We start from the raw sequence: 20,137 nt of genomic DNA on the forward strand, positions 1-20,137 counted from the left end.
TGGGCGTCCACGAATAGCTCTGTCGGGCACCTCTGTCCTGCTGGAGCACTTCCGGCAACGCTAGAAATGGCCTGGCACGAATAGCTCTGTCGGGCACCTCTGTCCTGCTGGAGAACTTCCGGCAATGATAGACTGGACTGGCACAAATAGCTCTGTCGGGCACCTCTGTCCTGCTGGAGCACTTCCGGCAACGCTAGAAATGGCCTGGCACAAATAGCTCTGTCGGAGCACCTCTGTACTGCTGCAGCGCTTCCGGCAATGCTAGACTGGACTGGCACATAGCTCTGGTGGTGGATCTCAGCCCTGGCATGCGGCACCTCGCACAGTGCTAAAAGTGAACTGCTGCACCAGGGCTCTATCAGTGCACATGAGCGCTGTCATGCACCACTACCCTCCAGTGCTAGAACTGGGCGTCCACGAATAGCTCTGTCGGAGCACCTCTGTGCTGCTGGAGCGCTTCCGGCAATGCTAGACTGGCACTAATAGCTGTGTCAGTGTATCTCAGCCCTGGCATGCAGCACTGCCCCCAATAATAGAAGGGTGACAAATAGCCTTGACAGCGCACATCTGCCTGCTGCAGCACCATCCTCCAGTGCTAGAACTGGACCATCACAGATAGCTCAGCTCGTCAGTGCACCGCTGGCCTCCTCTAGGGCACCACCCGTTCCAAAACCAGAGCTTCACTGCCAGGCATTCCGTAGTGCGGGGGAGGGGCACCCCGAGCTCCAGGGGCCCCCCTCAGCACAGTACCCTGTGCAGGGGCAGCGGGCACCTTCCCTGAGAGCTCCTGACTGGGTGAGGGATGGGGTGGGTAGGGGAGGCTCCATGTACTTTGCAATAGGGCCCCCTCAAGATTCGATACGCCACTGGCCACAGATGTGTCTGTGAGTGGGCCTCGTCCCTGGCACTCTGGCGCACTCCCTTGAGTTCCAGAACTCGTCTGCCTCTTGGCTCTATCTGAGAACCTCAACCCTTGACTAGGCTACGCCCCAATGTGCTAGAAGCGGACAGACGCTGCACCTCTTCTCACATCCCGGGGATGGTGGACCTCTTTTAATTCTAGATGAGGGCACCACAGTCAGTGCACCTGAGGTCCGACTACAAGTATCCCTTACTATTCCAACCCCGAGCACTCACCCAGCTCTGCTAATGCACATCACGCGAGAGTAACCCTGTTAAACTGCAGGTGGGGCGCACCAGAAGCGCCAGAAGGCTTGGCTTCCGTCTGATGCTCTCCGCCTGATCAATAGCATTGACCTGTTTTATAATAACAGCCATTAAGGCCCCGTTGACAATTTAATTTGTGGTGTACTGAGACAGTTTGGTCCACGGGGACACCGTATTGGATAACATCACATATCCATCGACACACAATGACATCACGGGGCTGGTTCCTTGCTCTCGAATTATTCCCTCAACAGCCTCCTGTTTTCTGCTGATGGAAACGGGTAAAAGCAATGCTCGAAAGCTTTAGGGAGTAAACTCATGTTTACTTTCTGTCCGGTCACGGCTTTCATTACTCCTGAGACTAAGGGTGGAAGTTTAATGGGTACACACTCGGTACACCCGGTGATATCCTTGGTAACTCCTAACAGGCGTCCATGGGGTAGAGTCGAACACTTGTCAGGCATATTTGATGTGTAGCTGACACCACTCCAGCCCCACAGACTGTGACTGGAGTGGGAGAGAACTTCCAGCCTCTGCCGGGCTGCACACACGCTGCACACAATGCTCCCCCTGCAGCTGTCCCCCTTCGTTTCTTTTTCAAACCCTCCACCCCGGATTTATCGTCTTTAATCCCCTCCCTCTTCAGTGCTCAGGAGCAGAAAGGGTTACGCGGAGGGGCTGCTGGGAAGAGGGCTGCTTCTCATGCAGACCCCGTCCTGGGGTTATGAACCGCACAGGATCCCCACAATAGGCGGCGGCCATGTTTTCGCCATAGCAGACAGGAGGAAGCAGGGCCGCTCTGGCAACATCTTGTGCCCCCTCCATCACCCTCCATTCACCGGCGAGGCAGACGGAACATTTATCAAACACCCCTTTCAGCTACCCCGAAGTGGAGCAGCTACAGGAAAGGGGGTGGCCGGCAACTCCTCAGTGAGAATGGCAGAGAGAGAGAGTGATAAATCTCTGGCGTTACCCATACACCTATAATAACACACACCAGAGAGGGAGAGAGAACACTCAAACAAAAGGTGGGATCGGGGGGCGACAAAATGGCAGCGTTTGTGACGGAACTGCAGTGCACACCTCCACAGATCCAATCTATACCTCTACAAACTGCACACCTTGTTGTGGTTGTGTATAGCAAAAAACAGACCCAAATAACTATCCGCAAAGATACAAAGCTAGGTGACAGTGCAAAAGTACACATTTGTCAAATGGATATAACAGCAATGAATAAGAAACGGGTGTGTACGGAGCACGGCGAACAATAAAAAGGGTAACAGTCTTACACAATTGCAGTGCATAATGTGAGACAAAAGATCAATGTTAGCAGACATACAGCTAGGTCACCATGAAGATCAGAAGGGCCCACAGACAGGGCACCATGTGGCAATACTTTGGAAACAGAAGGCATGTAATCTCTTTGAACAACAGTGGATAGCAGGGAGTACCTCTAATTTTAGGGCGCCAGGGTGACCAGAAGTCACTGCACCCCTAGTGAAGGCATCCAGGATGCGATCAGGGCATGGTGCCAGCCATCAGCCTTTTCTGCCAGCCACCCCCTCCCCTCCCCGGTGTGAGGCTTTGAGCCTGAATATTCATTTTGTCCAGTGTCTGGCAGAAGTTTAGAATATGCCAAAACACAAATTGTTCACAAAAGACAATATGTGCCGTGTATCCTCCTACATGCTCATGGTGCTTAACTCGAACCCTCACTGGTTTTAACCACGCCCAATCACGCCACTTCAGAGCATGTTTTTGCACCACAAGTTATCTTCAAGCCCTGACTGACCTTTATAAACATTTAATACCATGAATCAGACAGACATCATCCCAGATTTTTTATCCGATTTCATTAGTTTTCATTAGTTTTTTTACTCTGGGCCTTCAAAAACTATTTAATCCAAAAAAAACATCTAACACAGTACAATAGCCCCTGGTAGTGACCCGTCCATACTTCAATTGTTCAATGACGCGCAGCCACATAGGTTCTTCCCACTTCGGAAGAAATCCACACTTTTCCCTATGACCAATCCAAATACCAGTCCATCATTCACCTATCGTTCATTGGAAAGATCCTCAAAAAGGCAGTCTATGGACAATTTCAATACCAAATCAACATCAACCATCTACTGCACACTAGTAATCTGGCTTTAGATCATGCTGAAGCACAGAAATAGCTATCTTACAAATCATAGACGATATCTCCTGGTGACAGATAACATTGCCTCCTCCCTCCTAATACTACTAGCCCTCTTGAATGCCTTCAAAACCATTATGCATTCCACCCTCTTACACACCTAAGTCACATATGGGATTCACTGGCAAAGTTGTTGTCTGTTTCATCTCCTACCTATCCAACCAACACCAGTTAGTTCACATGGAAACCTCTATCTCCTATTAAATCCCTATTACCTACGGGGCCCACCAAGGTTATATTTTGTGTACCATCATCTTCAACTTCTACAGAGAGCCCATTATTACTACTGACTGAGAACTGACACTAACTATATTTTAAAGCCTTCTCTGTTCTAGATATACAACACCTAAGTACTGCCGGCACCTCATCCAGATGGCAATGTCCAGCATCTATGTGAAGCTTAATCCTACAAAATGGAATTCCTACCAATCAACAAGAATGATAAACAATAAGTAGTCCAAACCTGGCTCAGCCATGTGAATCTAGATGGATCTGAATACCCAACTTTCATTCAATAAGAAGTCCCTCGGGCTCGCTCTGGATACTGGCCTCATCTTCCAGGAGCACATCAGCAAGAAAACCAAGACAGCCTAGCTCTCTCTTCCATAGAAACAAAACCTTTTCTACGCTGGCTCTACATTAGGTCTTCCTACATGTCAAAGCAAGCCCCATCTCGGGACGGTAAAAATATGACCACATTGCCCCCATCCTGATGGAACTTTATTAGCTCTCCTTGTTGGTTTACTTAATCTTCAAAACCAGCTGCATCTCTATAAAGACTTTGGGATCAGCACCCCCGTCTATCTGCCTAATAAGCTATCCACCTCCGGTGGCTTTCGGCACATCTAGAGCCAGACACCCTCAGAATGGAGACTAAAAAGTGCAAAGAGGGAAAAAACAAGGCAACAAGACTTCTCTTTCTATGCACATAGGATCTTCAACAAGATCCCTGTATCAATAATGTGTGGCAAACCTGCTCCAATTTAGGACACTACAGAACGATTTAATAATAGCCCATTCTTAGAAATCAGATGCCCCTCCAACCACGAGTTCACTGTATCTCTGCCTTCCACCTGTACAACGCTCTGCTGCCTTTTGGCTTGGTTTGCTCCCTACAAAAAACACATACATACACCGAATGCGCCGACGCCCTAGCCCCCCCACCATTTAACATCGGCCAAGCGCATCCCAAAGAAAGCTAGCTGATTCACTACCGAACTCCTAGAATCCAAGCGCACCTGCAGATGCCTAGAGAAGAAATGGAGAAACAGCCAAACCAGCGAAGACCTCGCCTCCTTCAGAGCCGCCACCACCCACCATTGACGCATAAAGAACACATAAAAAACCACACTCCAGGAACACATCAACTCCTCCACGCACAACACGAAGAAACTCTTCATGGTTATCAACAAATTTATCAATCCCCCCTTCGAAGCCACCAGCATCCTCCCATCAAAAGACCTCTGCAACAGACTCGCCACCTTCTTCCACCGCAAGATCAAGGACATTTACGACAATTTCCTCCTGGAGAACCAGTCCAGTATCAGAACCGATGACTGACCCCCCCTCACCCTTCCCCAGAGCCCACCCAAACCATCCACACCTGATCCACTCTCACCACTGAGAAAACAGAAAGCATCATGATCAGCACTCACTCCGGAGCCCCCACAGACCCCTGCCCCCACCACATCTACATCAGAGCCAGCACATCCACTGGCACCAGACTTCCCAAGACAATGAACTGCTCCATCAACACAGCCACTTTCCCCGATGACTGGAAACACGCAGAGGTACGCCCCCGCCTGAAGAAACCATCGGCTGACCCATCAGAGCTAAAGAATATCCGGCCCATCTTGCTGTTACCCTATCCGGCCAAAGTATTGGAAAAGGCCATCAACTCACAGCTACGGCAATTCGTTGAGGACAACATCTCACTGGACACCACCCAGTCCGGCTTCTGCAGAAACCACAGCACAGAGACAGCTCTTCTTGCAGCCACTGATGACATCTGCTCACTCCTGGACCGCGGCCACACCGCAGTACTCATCCTCTTCGACCTCTCAGCAGCCTTCGACAAGGTCTCCCACAGCATCCTATGCACCAGACTCCACGACGCAGGAATCAGCAGAAAAGCCCTGCAATGGATCCACTCCTTCATCTCCGGAAGACCACAGAGAGTCAGGCTCCCACCATACATATCAGAACCTGCAGAAGTCAGCTGCTGAGGTCCTCAGGGATCCTCCCTGAGCCCAACACTTTTCAACATATACATGGCCCCACTCGCAGCTATCGTCAGCCACTGAATGAACACTGTGTCATACGCCGATGACACACAACTCCTCATATCCCTCACTGAAAACCCAGACGAGGCCAAGAGGAACTTACACACAGAAATGGAAGCTGTCACCGCCTGGATGAGTGAGAGCTGCCTCAAACTCAACTCAGACAAAACCGAGCTCATCGTCTTCGGAAACTCCACCTCAGCCTGGGACGACTCCTGGTGGCCCACATCTCTCAGTGCCCCGCCTTCTCTGACTGACCACGCCCACAACCTAGGAATCATCCTCGACTCCTCCCTATCAATGACCCAACAGGTAAACACGGTCACCTCCTCCTGCTGGCACACCCTCTCCCAACTCCGAAATATTTTCAAGTGGATCCCAGTAGACTGCCGCAGGACAGTCACCCACGCCTTAGTCACAAGCAAGCTCGATTACAGCAACGCACTCTATGCCGGCACCACAACAAAAAACATCAGAAAGCTGCAGCTCATCCAAAACGCCGCCGTCAGACTCGTGCTGAACCTCCCCCACCAGGAACATATCTCCCAGCACCTGAGGATCCTCTACTGGCTCCCGGTGGAGAAACAAATCATCTTCAAGCTACTCACCCACACCTACAAAGCCATTCACAACATCGGACCGGTCTACTTAAACCACTGCGTCTCCTTCCACAACCCCACCAGATCCCTCCGCTCCGCCCCGCAAGCAGTGGCCACCATCCCACCCATACGAAAAACCACCGCCGGAGGAAGGTCCTTCACCTACCTCGCAGCAAAGAGCTGGAACAACCTCCCCCTGCACCTCAGACAAAGCCCATCACTCACCATCTTCAGGAAGAACCTCAAGATGTAGTTCTTCGGATGAGGCTCTGTCCCCAACCCCCGCGCCTTGAGACCCTCACAGGTGAGTAGTTGCGCTCTACAAAAACTGATTGATTGACATGCATATTTACACACATGGACACAGCCACATGAACATTTCTGGGTAAGTGGTGGTGATGGTTTGGCAACACTCTTTTTTTGCTTAGAACCCCAAACAGCATCAAACAACCTTGTGGAAAAACTTCATAACTGTAAGGAAGGAAAGGAAAAGGTTCAAAGGAAACTGGGGGAAGAGGCAAAAGGTTTGGAGGAGGGAGCATGAAAGCAGATATGGAGGGATAGGGAAAAGAGGATGAAGAGAGAGGAGAGAAGGGAGAATAAAAGAGGAAGGGGGAAGGGAAGAGGTACACCAAACGGAGGATGAAGGGAGAATGGAGAAGGGGTTGAGAATTAAGGAAAATTAAGGAGCAAAGGGGGAGAGGGGAGAAGGGGGTCACGAAGGGTGAGTACAAAACAGGAAGGGAAGAAGAAGAAATGTAGGAAAGGTAAAGATGAACAGAGATAGAAGACAGAACGGATGAGAAGAGGAGGGTGAATTCGATAACAGCGGAAGAGAGAAACCTTCGAAAGCTCACCATGTCCCTCCCCCTCGCACATCCACCGTGCGTTATGTCGTGGACGCCCAGAGAGGGGGCGGGGAAGGCCCTTGATTAAGCAGCTTATCCCGCCTCTGGCAGACAGGCGGGCACCTCACACCCTCGACTGAAATGTTTTGAGCCCGTGCCAGGCCAGCTCCATGCCAGCGGGCACTGCGCAGGGGTACCGTGGGAAAAAGGAGGAGAGAGGCTGGCACCAGCGCCATCCCGCTCCGTTAGCAGGCCACCGGGCACGGAGCTTCACCAGCGAGTGACAAAATAAGAGGGAGGAGGAGACAAAATATAGATGCTCGGGACTTTAAATACTCTGTGTTCTATCGCCATTCATGAAAAAGGGTATTTAAATACTCTGTAATTAGTATGTTTTGAGGAGAGGAGGGGTTCACAAATAAATACATTTTGGGATACCCTTCGAGAAGAGGTTTTTGCATGCTGGATCTCGAACTCCCTGTACATTTAAATACCTCCATAATGTACATCCATTTAAGGGTATCCAAACTCCTCCATGATATACCCATGTCCCAAGCGTATTTTAACAATCTCCATATTGTACAATCCTCACAATGGCATTCAAATAATTCTATGATACAGCCCCCCCTTTTAAGGATAATTAAATACATTCGTGTGGCACTCCCTTCCCCAGGGGTACTTGAATAGCTCTACACAGTACCTCTCTCTCATGAGTATTTAAATAGCTCCAAATTATTCTTCTATGTATTTACATTTCTCTATACTGTACCTCTCGCCTTTGGGGATATAAATAACTCCATACTGTACCTCTATCATAATAGTTTTTCAAATAGCTCCTTACAGTACTTTCACCAAAGGGTATTTAAATAGATTCATACTGTACCTTCCTCACAAGTGTATTTAAAGTCCTCTATTTATCTCTCAAGAGTATTTAAAGATGTCTATACAATGCCCCCCTCTTCTTGTGTACTTAGGAAACAAACAGAGATGTATCCTTGAATAAATTAAGACAGAACCTTCACTCAAAGCACCCATGGCCAGATTAAAGTGCTCATATTTTGGACACATAAGATGAAAACACAATTCCCTCCCAAGATTGTAATACTTTGGAAAGTTGAAGGGAAAAGAGAATGACTATCAGCAAGATAGATGGACTCAGTCAAACAACAAAACTGTAACTCCAGTCAAGAAAAGTTTGGGGGGAGGAGCACTTAAGTACCTCCTTGCTGAGTTCTATCGGTCTTCAAATCAATACCTGTCACTCCATCTCCTGTCGCATCATCAACTTTTACTAGTGACACATAAAAATTGACATACCACTACGTCATTGTTACAAACCTTACATGCATTTTATATCAACAGAGTACAGTGCAAGGCCTTTACCTCCTTTCCACTAACCAAAGACCAAAATCCAAACCTCATCCCCAACACACAACCTCTCACCCAAATCAGTGCCTCAACCACCCAAACCTAAGGCCTGATTTAGACTTTGGAGGAGGGGGTTATTCCATCACAAATCTGACGGATATCCCGTCCGCCATATTACAATTCCATTATAGTCTAATGAACTTGTAATATGGCGGCGATGAGGATATTTGTGACGGAGTAATCCCTCCGCCAAACTCTATATCAAGTCCTTAGTCTTTAACTCAAACCATAACCAAACCTCTGAACCTAACGTCTCACCTTACCACTAATGCAATCATCTAACCCTTTCACCTAAATCAAGCTCCAATCCCTAACCACTAACCCTCACTACAGACCCTAACCATACCAAACGCCTAACTGAAACTGTTAACCTTGACCTCCAACCACAGCTTTCACACCTCCCTCGAAGTACGAACCCTGTCCCCTAAATCAAACCCGAGCCTCTATTCACTAACTCCACTCAAACCTATGTCCCCAAAACCCTAAATGACAATGTAACTGAGGAAAATGCAAAAGCTGGCACTGTAAAATAGATGAGAATGTAAATGTGACTATGTAAAGTATGATAATGTAATTTTCAAGCAATAAAGGCGCAGCACCCCTGAAATATCCATACTTACCTCCTTTCAAGGAAAGGCCAAGGGTCTGTAAATACTCCCTAAATACTCCTTGCACCCAGGAAAGTCAGGTTTGAGGACAAATGAATGTGATGCTAGATTGAGACAATAATCCTCATAAAGCAGATTTTTCCTTTTCTACCTCCTTCCAGGGAGTACGCTAAGATATTTAAATAACTTGGACAGCGTACTAGAAGAAACTCCAGAGGTGTGTACAGTTAATCGTTTGTTTTGTCCTGGAACTTTCAGATGACCAAGTATACCTTACCTACCTACAAGGAGAGCTTGAATGTAATTTTAAAGAACAGAGTGAATCTCTCTAATTTCATACCGCTCTGTATCCCCTTTCCGATGCAGCCAGAGTTAGTCTTCCCCATCTTACTTCAAGTTATGCTATCCTCGGCTACCAAGGACAATATATAGAGTGGCAGTGCTTCTGTCGGAGGAAAGATCTCCTGGCAAACTAAAAGGACACAGAAAGCAAAATGTGGCACCCTTATCTACTCTAAGCACTTACTACATTACACTCTGGAATAATACTGGGAATTATACACTTTGCTCTCACAGTAATGGCGTTCAATTTACTCTGGTGCATTACTTACACTACAAAGGGGCCTATGTATGCCCCATCACAGGCCAATGTCTTTAAATGAAAGTATGAGAATGGATAAGTTAAAAGTATGTGGGTACTGGTGTTGACGTCTTTGACTAGCAAAACAGTGAACCTGTGTCACAGAATATAAGCAGGTATTGTGAAGAGAGTTGGTTTGAAATGTAGTATTATGAAAACCAAGTGGAAATGTAATTTCAAGGTGCTACGTTATTAATAGATGAAGTAATACATTCAGGGTACACTGTTCAGCAGGGCCACTGCCACCAGCAGCCTTCTATATAAACACAGGCACTAGGGCCTCAGATTTGTTAGTAGTTTGGGATTTACAAACACGTTCATTGCCAGGTGTTACTAAAGGCTTTTAGTGGACACTTTGTAGTAAAAATGTGACTCTAGGTCCTGTTTTTGTTCCTACATTTCCAAGATGGGAAACCGAATGTCCAGTCAAACGTCTGCTGTGTTCATCCCATCACACATGAAATCCTTAGCCCAATGCAAACCCACAACATTCCTACTGGTTTCCTCAGTGGTGCACAGAACTCAAAGCATAGCACCGTTCCTGCCTCTGGTAACAAAACTTACACAGGAGGGCGGGGACCCCTTGTAATTTTTTTAGAGGTGCCAAAACCAGGCCCATAAAGGCAGAACCAGGCAAGATATGCAGAATATCCAGAGAATAAAAAATCAGTACACAATGAAAATCTGGCATGGATATTGCACCCCTAAACCAACGCTGAACACCCCTAGATTTAACTATAAATAAACTACCTACCCCTACCTTCATTCTGCACCACAGTTTGGTTGCTTACACAACAGTGGTTGGTGATTTTCTGTTTAACGTTGGAAGATTGGGGAAATATCAGCGTTGTGTGTCCTTGAATACGCAAAATGTACAGACTTGGCCATATGTATAGCAACATCATCACTAAGTCTTAACATATTTTCAAAATCACAAATGACCTCTGTGAAAACATTAGTGGTCCAAGCAAATGCTAAAGTGGTGAGGATTCATTTAATTTTAAAGAAAAACTATACATATTTTTTTTTAAAGATCCCTTTATAGCGCTTATTTTTTCTGGTCGAATTTTGCCTGTTTTTAAGGATTTAAGCGTCTCTTGTTTAATCAAAAACTGTATATTTTATCATAAAAGTGTATTTACTTTTGCAGAAACATTCTGCTAAGTGGAAAATTGCATGGCGATAGCGAACAGATTTGTAAGATCAATTAAATAAATTACTTCATGACATAAATAGTCCGATTGTTTGGTTTCAAAAGTCTTAAAAAGTTTAATTGAGTGTTTTTCAACTTGGGCGCGAGGCGCCGCTGGCAAAACAGGATATATATTTAAAGTTATTTTTAAAAAAGACTTAATAAAATGCACAAAACAGATCCAAAGTCATTCAGACGAGAACCACGGTACCGGAAAGAATGGAACTATAACAAGAAAACAATCAATGGAAACTTCGGTGATAAAATGAAGACAAATGCCATTATTGCGTTTCGCCCAGTCTTGCTGGCAGTCACGTGATTTTCACATCCTCGTGGAGTTTTTGCACAGCGGCGCGAATAAGGCTTTTCATTCTACGGTGAATAGTGCTGCGGTCTCTTTCACACGCAGATTAGGTTGTCGCTTGACTTGAAAAAAGTGTTTCTTGCAGTTCCCCCTGTTTTTAGCGCTCTATCGCTCCAGACAGGTTACAAGCAAATTTACGTGGCGCTATAATTGGTATTTTTCCAACATCAGCCTGCAACATCCGCTTTACCGAAAGTAAAGTTTCTCCAATCATTGTTTTTGAGTTTCAGAGAAGAAACCTGGTGAAAACAGATGTGTGACTGTCCTTTCAATGTGCCCCTTCCCTCCACGCCCCCCCCCCCCCCCCCCAATCCTATCCCTGCAGGACCCCACCAATGGATTACTGTTGAAATCTCATTACGTATTCTGAGATGACTTCCTTGGTTGGGTAAAGGACCCCATGTCAGGGAAATAAACGTCGTCTCTTCTCCCCCTCCCAAGCATTTGTACCAACACAAACACCATTGTTTCAAAAACAACATCCTCATGCTGAAAACTAACAATGAGAAAACAATCCTTACAACATAAACGGCAAAAAAAACCAACTACCTGGACTCAGTGTAACGCAAGAAGCCCAGTATCGAAAAACCATACAGGACTCATTGCAGCATTACAACTTCAAAAAATACACAAAGTAATCAAAAAGTCCACAATGTAATCAGACCTTAGTGCAAGAGAAATAGCCCATAAAGCCAATCACCTTACATAACTCACAGTAACACAGACAGTGACCAAAGTCACACTCTTCGAATCATCCACAAACCCAACAACAAAGCAAAACTCAGTGTAACAGAAACGTACCCAAAGCAACAAAGAAAACGAGTTTGATTCAACTGAAACATCCCCAATACTAACAAAACCTGCTTCAAAGAAAGAGTCCGAAAACCATCAGAGTACTTTATGCAAAACAAACAGCTTTACAAACAAAAATACAAAACCTCTTCCGTGCAACAGGAGTATACTCTAACAGGTATAACTAATACGAAATTCGTGCAACACTGTTTTACCCCAAAACTGTAGCAAAACATAACTTAGAACAATGATGACCAATACCAAAGGCAACAACCAAAACAAACCGTTCAAAGCAAAAGTCCCTAAAGTCGACAAGAAAACAATATTCAGCTGTACAAAACTCAAACTGACAATGCAATGAAACTAATTGCAAAATTAGCCGACCTCAAAAACAATAACCAAACAGTTCAGGGGCGAACAATTTACCAGACAAAATACCCAGAAGAACCCGAAACAAGTACACTCCTAAAATGTAATTTCAAGCAATTTGCACCAACAAAGGCAAGACGTATTGTACCAAAGCACATTCATCAGCACTCTGTAACATAAAAGTGCCCTTTCTAAAGGAAACAAGTATTACTTGCTCTCCAATAACCCCTAGTAACCGTGCTGCCAATCACCCACAAGCAGCCTTTCAGTTACCCAACCAAAGCTGTCCTTGGGAGACCACTGACCTGGTTCTCTGAGCACCATAACACAGTTGCAAATTACATTAATCCCTGTCACCCACCCCAAGTAAAAACCACCACAAACACATCCTGGAACGCATGTCTGCAAACAGCTGGTTCAAAAAGTTTGCAGCTCATTCTTTTGATGATATCCTGTACAGATCAGGGTTTTTTTTTCTTCCAGTTTTGAGTCACTGCACGTTTGTGCGGTGTAGGGTACACAGGCATCTTTGTAATGGTAAGAATTATGATACAAGCCTATAGGGTGCACATCTATCTGGGAAGCTGCAAAGACTTCTGCATAGCTTGAGACAGTGGAACTGTTGTGGATTGTGTGTATTTTTTAGGTAAACAAGGGGATCTTTTCCTAACTCCAAGAGGCAGCTGAATAGCAAGTAGTGCCCTTATCAACACTACTCAGTGCTTAAATTTATAAGGTATTTTCGGAAATCAAATCAGGAGGTCCTGCAAGTCCAGAACACGCCCCCCTTTAAATCGCAAAGGTCCAAAGATCGCTAAGGAGTCTCTAGTGTCCCTTGAGGTGTGTTAAGCAACCCCATTTTTGAAAAAGAAAAGTTGTTTTCTATCTCTGGAATGTTGGAGGGAGAGGTAACAGCAAACAATAAATGAGGTAATGTGTTCCAGAGTTTGGGTCACAAGACAGGATCTCCCCTGTCTTTGGGTAGTGCTTTAGGTGTTTGGGTTCTTTTTAAACACAGTAATCTGTAGATTAAGAGGTGCATCTAAGATTCTGGCAGATCAATATTTTTTTTTACAGAAAATCTTCCTCTAACTAGCTATTGGCCATATCTCACTTTGTATATAACCGTCATAAGCAGGTGGTGCTTTTCACCAGTGGGAATTTCTGTCCTTTTTTTTTGGAATGGCAAATACAGTGGTCAGAGCTGAGTATCCCCCACAGCACCTGTCATTATGGGCTACAAGTGCGTGGATCTACTGAATGATCCTGCTTACTTTTTGCGGTTGACTAAAGCAACTTTCGATACTGAGAACATCTGAGTATTCATTGACATTCCTTTCTCAAAATAAATGTGGTAATCTCTGGTTGTTTGGAGGTAAGTAATGTCTTCCCTAGGAGGGGGCACACATCCATTTAGAGCTCAGTTTTAGGGGGTTCCATAAGACCGGATACATTCTTGGATTTGCTGAGTTACATTAAACTCTGGGACGTCTGACTCAATGTAACTTGGCACTGGACATCATTGTCTCCATGAACATCTAGGGTGAAATACAACTGAGTTTTATTACACCATGAATGCAGCAAGACTACCCTTGCCTTACAGACTGAATTTTTAGTGTTTAAAGACATTAAGCAAGGCTGTACGATGTAGCCTGGCAATCGACTCACAAAACAACTGCATGGATGGGTAGTAGTAGAATCCATAACTTTAAAAGTGAATTCAATTACACGACCTCAGAAAAGCAAACTTGAGCGGTACCTTAGATTTCAAGACCTTGTTAGGGCATAGGTAATTACTGGCTCCGGTTTAAAGACTTTAGAAGAGCATGGTGAAGCAATTCTTAGACTTCAAGGCCATAGAAGAGCATGGTTGAGAAGGGCATCATACCTTACAAGACTATAGCTGAACAGGATCTTCGATCTGACGACATTAGAAGACTATAGTTGAAAAGGATCTTAGACTTCAAGACTGTAGTTGAACAGCACCATGGATTTCAAGACTTCGGAAGATCATGATTGGATATGACCTAGATCTCAAGACTTTGAAAAAGCACAGTTGAGTAAGATCGTAAGCCTTGTGTTCGTGGAAGACTATGGTTGACTTTAGACTTCAAGACTTATGCATGGGTGGGTAGGACCACAGCACATCAGGACAAACAATAGGAGACCATACCAGGAGTAAGTAGCAGAGCATAGTATACCTCAGAGCATTGCAGAACTGAAGAACACATTACAGTACATTACAGAACAAAAAAATAACACAGCCCAATCGCACCAGGTGTGAATCCACACAGGTCTGACATTCTCCCTCTGCTAATCAAATGTCTGAAAGGAAACCGGCAATTAACCGCCTTGCTCCACTTAAAGCAAGTTAAAAGGAAGTACTGTGGTCACATCCCAGCTACGTCACTGATTAGCACAGAACACACGAGGCCTCCCAAAGCAAACTCTAGTCTCGAGACAGCTCAGTGGGTTAAAGGTCTTGCTGCACGTCCTCTCTGCAAGCGTCAATCTAGTATGACGGAGCCAAGATCTCTACCTTTGATAAAATAGGTGCAGCTATGTGTGTGTGTCTGTGTGTATATGTGTGCGTGTAAAAGATATGTGTGTGTGTCTCTGGGATGAAAATAGCACATTTTAATTATAGCACGTAAGGTCTGCGCCAGTAAACGCCTTGCAAAAGTATCGAGACACGGGGGGCAAGTAGAGTTGCCCAGGGTCACACATCACAGTGTGGAAACACATCGGAAACACTAGATGATAGCGAGCACAGCTGGAAATTAAAAGGTGCGCTTTACACACAAATACGAAAACACTGGAACTGTGGAGGTTATAGCAGCGGAGCCCAGGACACGCTTTGATAGGTCACTCGAGATGATGAAAGGCAGAGTCAGATCTCAAACTGCTCCCGCCTTAGCTAGCATAGACATCTGTCGGGTGCTGTGGCCGCTCTCTTAGCGCTACAGGCCTTCGAGGCACTGGTCTGTCAGTACACCTCACGACGAATGCCCTATCTGCCGGCTATTCGGATTTAAAACCCTATGGCTGTAGGCGCTGTCACATACATTGGTAATGCAAGGATCACAGAGGTTGGAGTATTAAAACGCACAGATCACCAGACCGTCTCTGGCTCGCTCCAATTGGAAACCAGCTTTCAGTCGGACAAAGGAGGGGGCTCGTTTCTGCTATTAGGGGGTCACAGAAACACGGCGACCTCGGGGCTGGTGTCTGACACGGATGCTGGCAAATTTGAAAGAAAGGAGCCAAACATCGGGTCACATAAATAACACCGGTCAAATCAACCCGGGCTGTGATGGCAAGTGGGACGAAACCAGCATTATCACAACAGACAAAAGAGTTACCGTGAAATCGTGTGTGTAAAGGGAGTGGATTGGTGTGTGAATTGGGTTTGTAGTGTAGCTGTGTATGTGAAGTGCTGTGTATATAGTGCGTGTGTGTAGTTGATGTGGATGTACGGATGATTTGTGTGTATGTGCGTATTTCTCTATTGTTTCTTTTGCTTTTTATTTTAGGGCTGGTTTATTTCGTTATGTTTTCCCTCTGTTCATTAACTTTCTTATTCTCAAAACTGTGGTTTATTTACAGCAGGATAGACTGACAGAAGTTACTTGCGCTTGAAAAAAAACATTAATTAGAATAACAAGTGTTGCGTGAGAGATGTACAGACAGAGTTCAACAGTGACAAAGGCCTAATGTGCGGGGAGCGGGATATCCGAGTGCAGGATTTCTGTGTTAATGTTTGTACCTTGCTATTTGGAGTTTATTTATAACAGAACAGATGCATGCGCATAGAAGCGGTCCGAACTCAGTGTCGCACAGTACTTTCTGGAAAACAACATCTATATATCTCTTTCACTGCTGTGGGTCCCCGACTGTTGGACAATTCACGTCCAGTCCCTGTGTGTCCGGTACCGCGTGGACCAGGACATCTGGCCCCACCTCGTACGGTAATGTGACGGAGTACCTGCGGCCGCGTTTTAAATAAGCTTTTTTTTTTAATTAGCGGAAATGTTCTTGTAGAGCAGCTCGTAAATAAATACGAATTTGTTAGATGTTGTTCCATGCAAACCAGAATATCCACCATGGAAAGATGAAAAGCTGAGTTCGCCTACCGCATACTTTAAGCGGATAACCCACCCAGCCTTCCCTATAATATAAGCTCGCGAGCGGTTTATCCTCCGTGCTTATAGTGTACTAAAGTGCTGCGAGGCGCTTGGACGCACGCTGAGCCCTCATCTCACCTGTAATGCATTGCACCAGGTGGCCTCTGGTCGGCTGGGGCCTTGAGGTGCTAGAGCCGACCGAGAGCCCCCTCGCCCGGTCAGCTGCCCCCCAGCCCGCCGATCTTCCAGTGCTGGAGCGGAGCACAGCCTCCTCCCAGGGCTACCACAGGGACCGTGTGACGGGGGGTGGGAGGGATTCTTGCAGCTTCCAAGCAACCACCGAGGGGGTGGCCTGTCACTCCCCCAGACCGGCCCTGTTCTGACGTCACATCTCACAGGGAGCGAGAGCGCCTAGCTGAACCCTGTCATGCCTCAGAGGGAGGGAGCGCGCACCTCACAGAGAGCGTCCGCACTTTCAGGAACCACATCACACCCCAGAGAGGGATGTAATCTCCCAGAGATATCGCACCTCAGAGAGGTAGAGGGGCGGCACAGCGTCATAAAGACATGTGGTGCCTCGTGGAAACCTAGCACATTACAAGAACAAAACCTCGCTGAAGCTGTTGCAGATGTTATTTGGTTATACCAGAAAGAGAAGTAGAGAGCGACATGTCCAGCGTCATAGAGGCAATCGATCCTCACAGACCCCAATTCTACGTCAGAGAGAAAGTAGCAGGGCTGGAGCATGTTAGAGAGATGCAACTTCAAGTACGCTTTTGTACCCCATCGTACTCCAGAGAGAGAGAGAAAAAAATCGAACCTCACAGAGAACGATCCTACCACACAGAGGTGTATCACACCAAAGAGGGATGTACAACGTCACAGAGAGATTTTGCACCTCCACTGCCCCGCTACACCTCAAAGAGCTCTTGAGCATTACAGAGGGCTATCATAACTTAGCTATATCAAGTAGTGATCTCTATTACGTATCACAGAGCCTCAATACACCTCAAGGAAGCTCCTCCATATGATAGCGAGCTATCATACCTCACAGTCACCTTAACTCAAAGCAAAGCCATCATACCAAACATGTTTCACACGTTACCAGGTGTGAAAATATAATCACACGTTATGTACTTCAAAGTTATTGTTGATATATATATTTATATATATATTACCTACTGTCGCCAAATAGTTATATTAACAACCATGTTTCCATAGAAAAAGTGTTTTTTGACTTGCCCATATCTTTGGTGCTATTTGATGAATCGTCACAATTTTTTTTAAAGCGTTCCTGAAAATCTTGTTGGACATGAAAAGTTTCAGGGTGATCCGTCAAGCGGGGAGCTGATAAAAACAGGGGGCGGGGTAGAAAAAGTGTTTTTCCCATATTAATTCCTATAGGGATTTTTGAACACAACTGCAGCCTGAGCTGCTGGACGAAATTACACCAAATTTGGCAGAAAGGTAGCTTTTGGTCCAGGAAGAAGCCTTTTTATTGTTTGGTGTAAATCGGTTCAGTAGGTTATTTATATATACATATATATTTTTGTTTCTTATTGGCCTAAGTGTGGCCTCGAGTTATGCTCACTAAGTTTCATGGTTCTAGTAGGCTCAGAAGCCATTTTATTCAGAATTGTACATTTGCTCATTTCTGCAAAGCGTGACCTAATTTTCAGTGTTGGTAACTTGAAGCCGGACTTTAGGAAAGTAATTAATTTAATATTTGGTACAAGAAGGGTGTCTTCTTCTCAAGGACATCTCACATTTCCTCCAGGAAGAAATTTTGGCACCTGCTTATAAGATATGTTTTTGATGAAAGTAATACTTTTTTTTTTGACAATTAGCTTCCATAGACTTGTAATGAGAGAAAATGTACATAAACCTTCCTAAAGTTAACGTATTTTAGCATTAGGCTCCAACTAACTGTTATCTAGAGATGCTTCTGATCAGTTTAAATGACAAGTATCTGCTGTGCCACTTGCTATTTTTACACTAAACACATTAAACTTGAGGGTCTCCCAAGGTGTTGTGTTTATTTTTGACACAGGTTACTTCAGAAAGAACGTGAGTGAGAGCTAATACCACACATAGCCCTACCATGACCCAGAGAGAGATGAAACCTTGCATACGTCACAAAGCACTAATTGACACCTAACAGAAAGTTCTCATACCTCACAGAAAGCACCTCAATTGTCCCATATTTAACGTTACACATAGCTATTGATCCTCACCAAGTATTCATACTGTACTGAACTCTCCCAGACTCACAGTAAGCTATACCTTCCAGTGGTCACATCTCATGCACACGCATAGGCATTGTCGCTCCACAGAGACCTAAGAAACCACACAAAACTAACATACCTCACAATGAGCTCTCACTTCACACAGCCCCATAGTATCTAAAAGAGATATCATATTCCCAATACCTGTCGTACCTCACAGAGCCTTAGCATACCCTCAAGAGAAGAACCACGTCTCACAGACACTTATCACAAAGTATCACTCAATCGATCAATCATGGATTTGTAAAGCGCAGCTATTCACCCAGAGGGTCTCAAGGCGCTCAAAGTACACACTTTAATCATCCCACATAGTAACATGAAAGGGCAGAGAGCTCTGTTGCAATTCACAAGGCTCTAGTGCACCCTACAGAATATTACCGTACCCTACTACAGCCCTAGCATACCTCATAGAGGTGTATAACACCGCAGAGAACCCTAAGATGCCCCAGAGAAAACTATCTCACCTCAGTGGCACCCAAGCATACCTCACACAGCTCAGTACCTCCTAGCAGAGACCAGCACAAAATACCTAGCGCAAGTACCCCACACAGTAGTCTCAGAAGCCACAGAACTCTGTTACACCCCAGGGAGCCCTAGCATGCCCAGAGAAAGCTGTCATACGTCACAGAGTCCTCGCAAAGCTCTCAGAGCTCAGTGAAACATCAAAGAGCCCTTCTGTGCCTGGAGAAAGCCACCGTCCACTAGAGTCCTAGCATGTAGTGAACTGAGCTATTCACAACCCTGAGATTCTTGGGGTATTTAACAGAGCGCTATCATAAACTAGGTGAGCTTTTTGTGTATTTATTACGCACACTTACACCCCAGCAAGTAGCAAGGAAGGACACTGCGGCGTATTCAGTAGGCCAAGGCACTAAAGAAACCACAGGTAAGGTCCACGGCCACGGGGCGGTGAACTTCCCCTACCTGTCCCTGCTGCGATACCCAGACCCTCACTGAGGGTCTTTTGACATTAATCTTTGATTTCTTAATCCGCACGCGCCTACCTATGTAGGCTGAGGCTTTGCCCCCTCCGTTCTGGACTCTCGAGTCCTATTGGTTAATTCATGCGCGGGATCTTCCTGCCTGGAGCACATGAACGTCACCTCCGCCGCGCGCAGCGGAGCCGTGGCCTGGCTGGCGGCTCTCACACAAACTCCAAGGTCACAGGAACAGGTGTGCCTGAAGGGTGACCCGGGAAGAAAGACTCGCTCAGTGTTCCCTTCTCAGGAGTCCTGCACA

General features: G+C 45.8%; 1 protein-coding gene across 3 annotated transcripts in view; it reads right to left on the reverse strand.

The window, feature by feature from the left end:
* HAP1 (huntingtin associated protein 1) overlaps window positions 1-16,925 on the reverse strand; it is a 137,656-nt gene extending 120,731 nt beyond the window's left edge. For 2 of the 3 annotated variants that reach the window (XR_011204747.1, XM_069237654.1), the window contains exon 1: window positions 16,752-16,925. Coding sequence is in view for 2 of the 3 variants with exons in the window: in XM_069237654.1 (XP_069093755.1) it covers window positions 16,752-16,762 (11 nt within the window). In the remaining variant the exon portion in view is untranslated. The remainder of the gene's footprint in view (window positions 1-16,751) is intronic. The other variant, XM_069237652.1, reaches the window with a different exon arrangement.
* Between the last annotated feature and the right edge of the window lie 3,212 nt (window positions 16,926-20,137).

Source organism: Pleurodeles waltl, chromosome 6 (assembly GCF_031143425.1).
Source record: "Pleurodeles waltl isolate 20211129_DDA chromosome 6, aPleWal1.hap1.20221129, whole genome shotgun sequence".
Classification (NCBI taxonomy): domain Eukaryota; kingdom Metazoa; phylum Chordata; class Amphibia; order Caudata; family Salamandridae; genus Pleurodeles; species Pleurodeles waltl.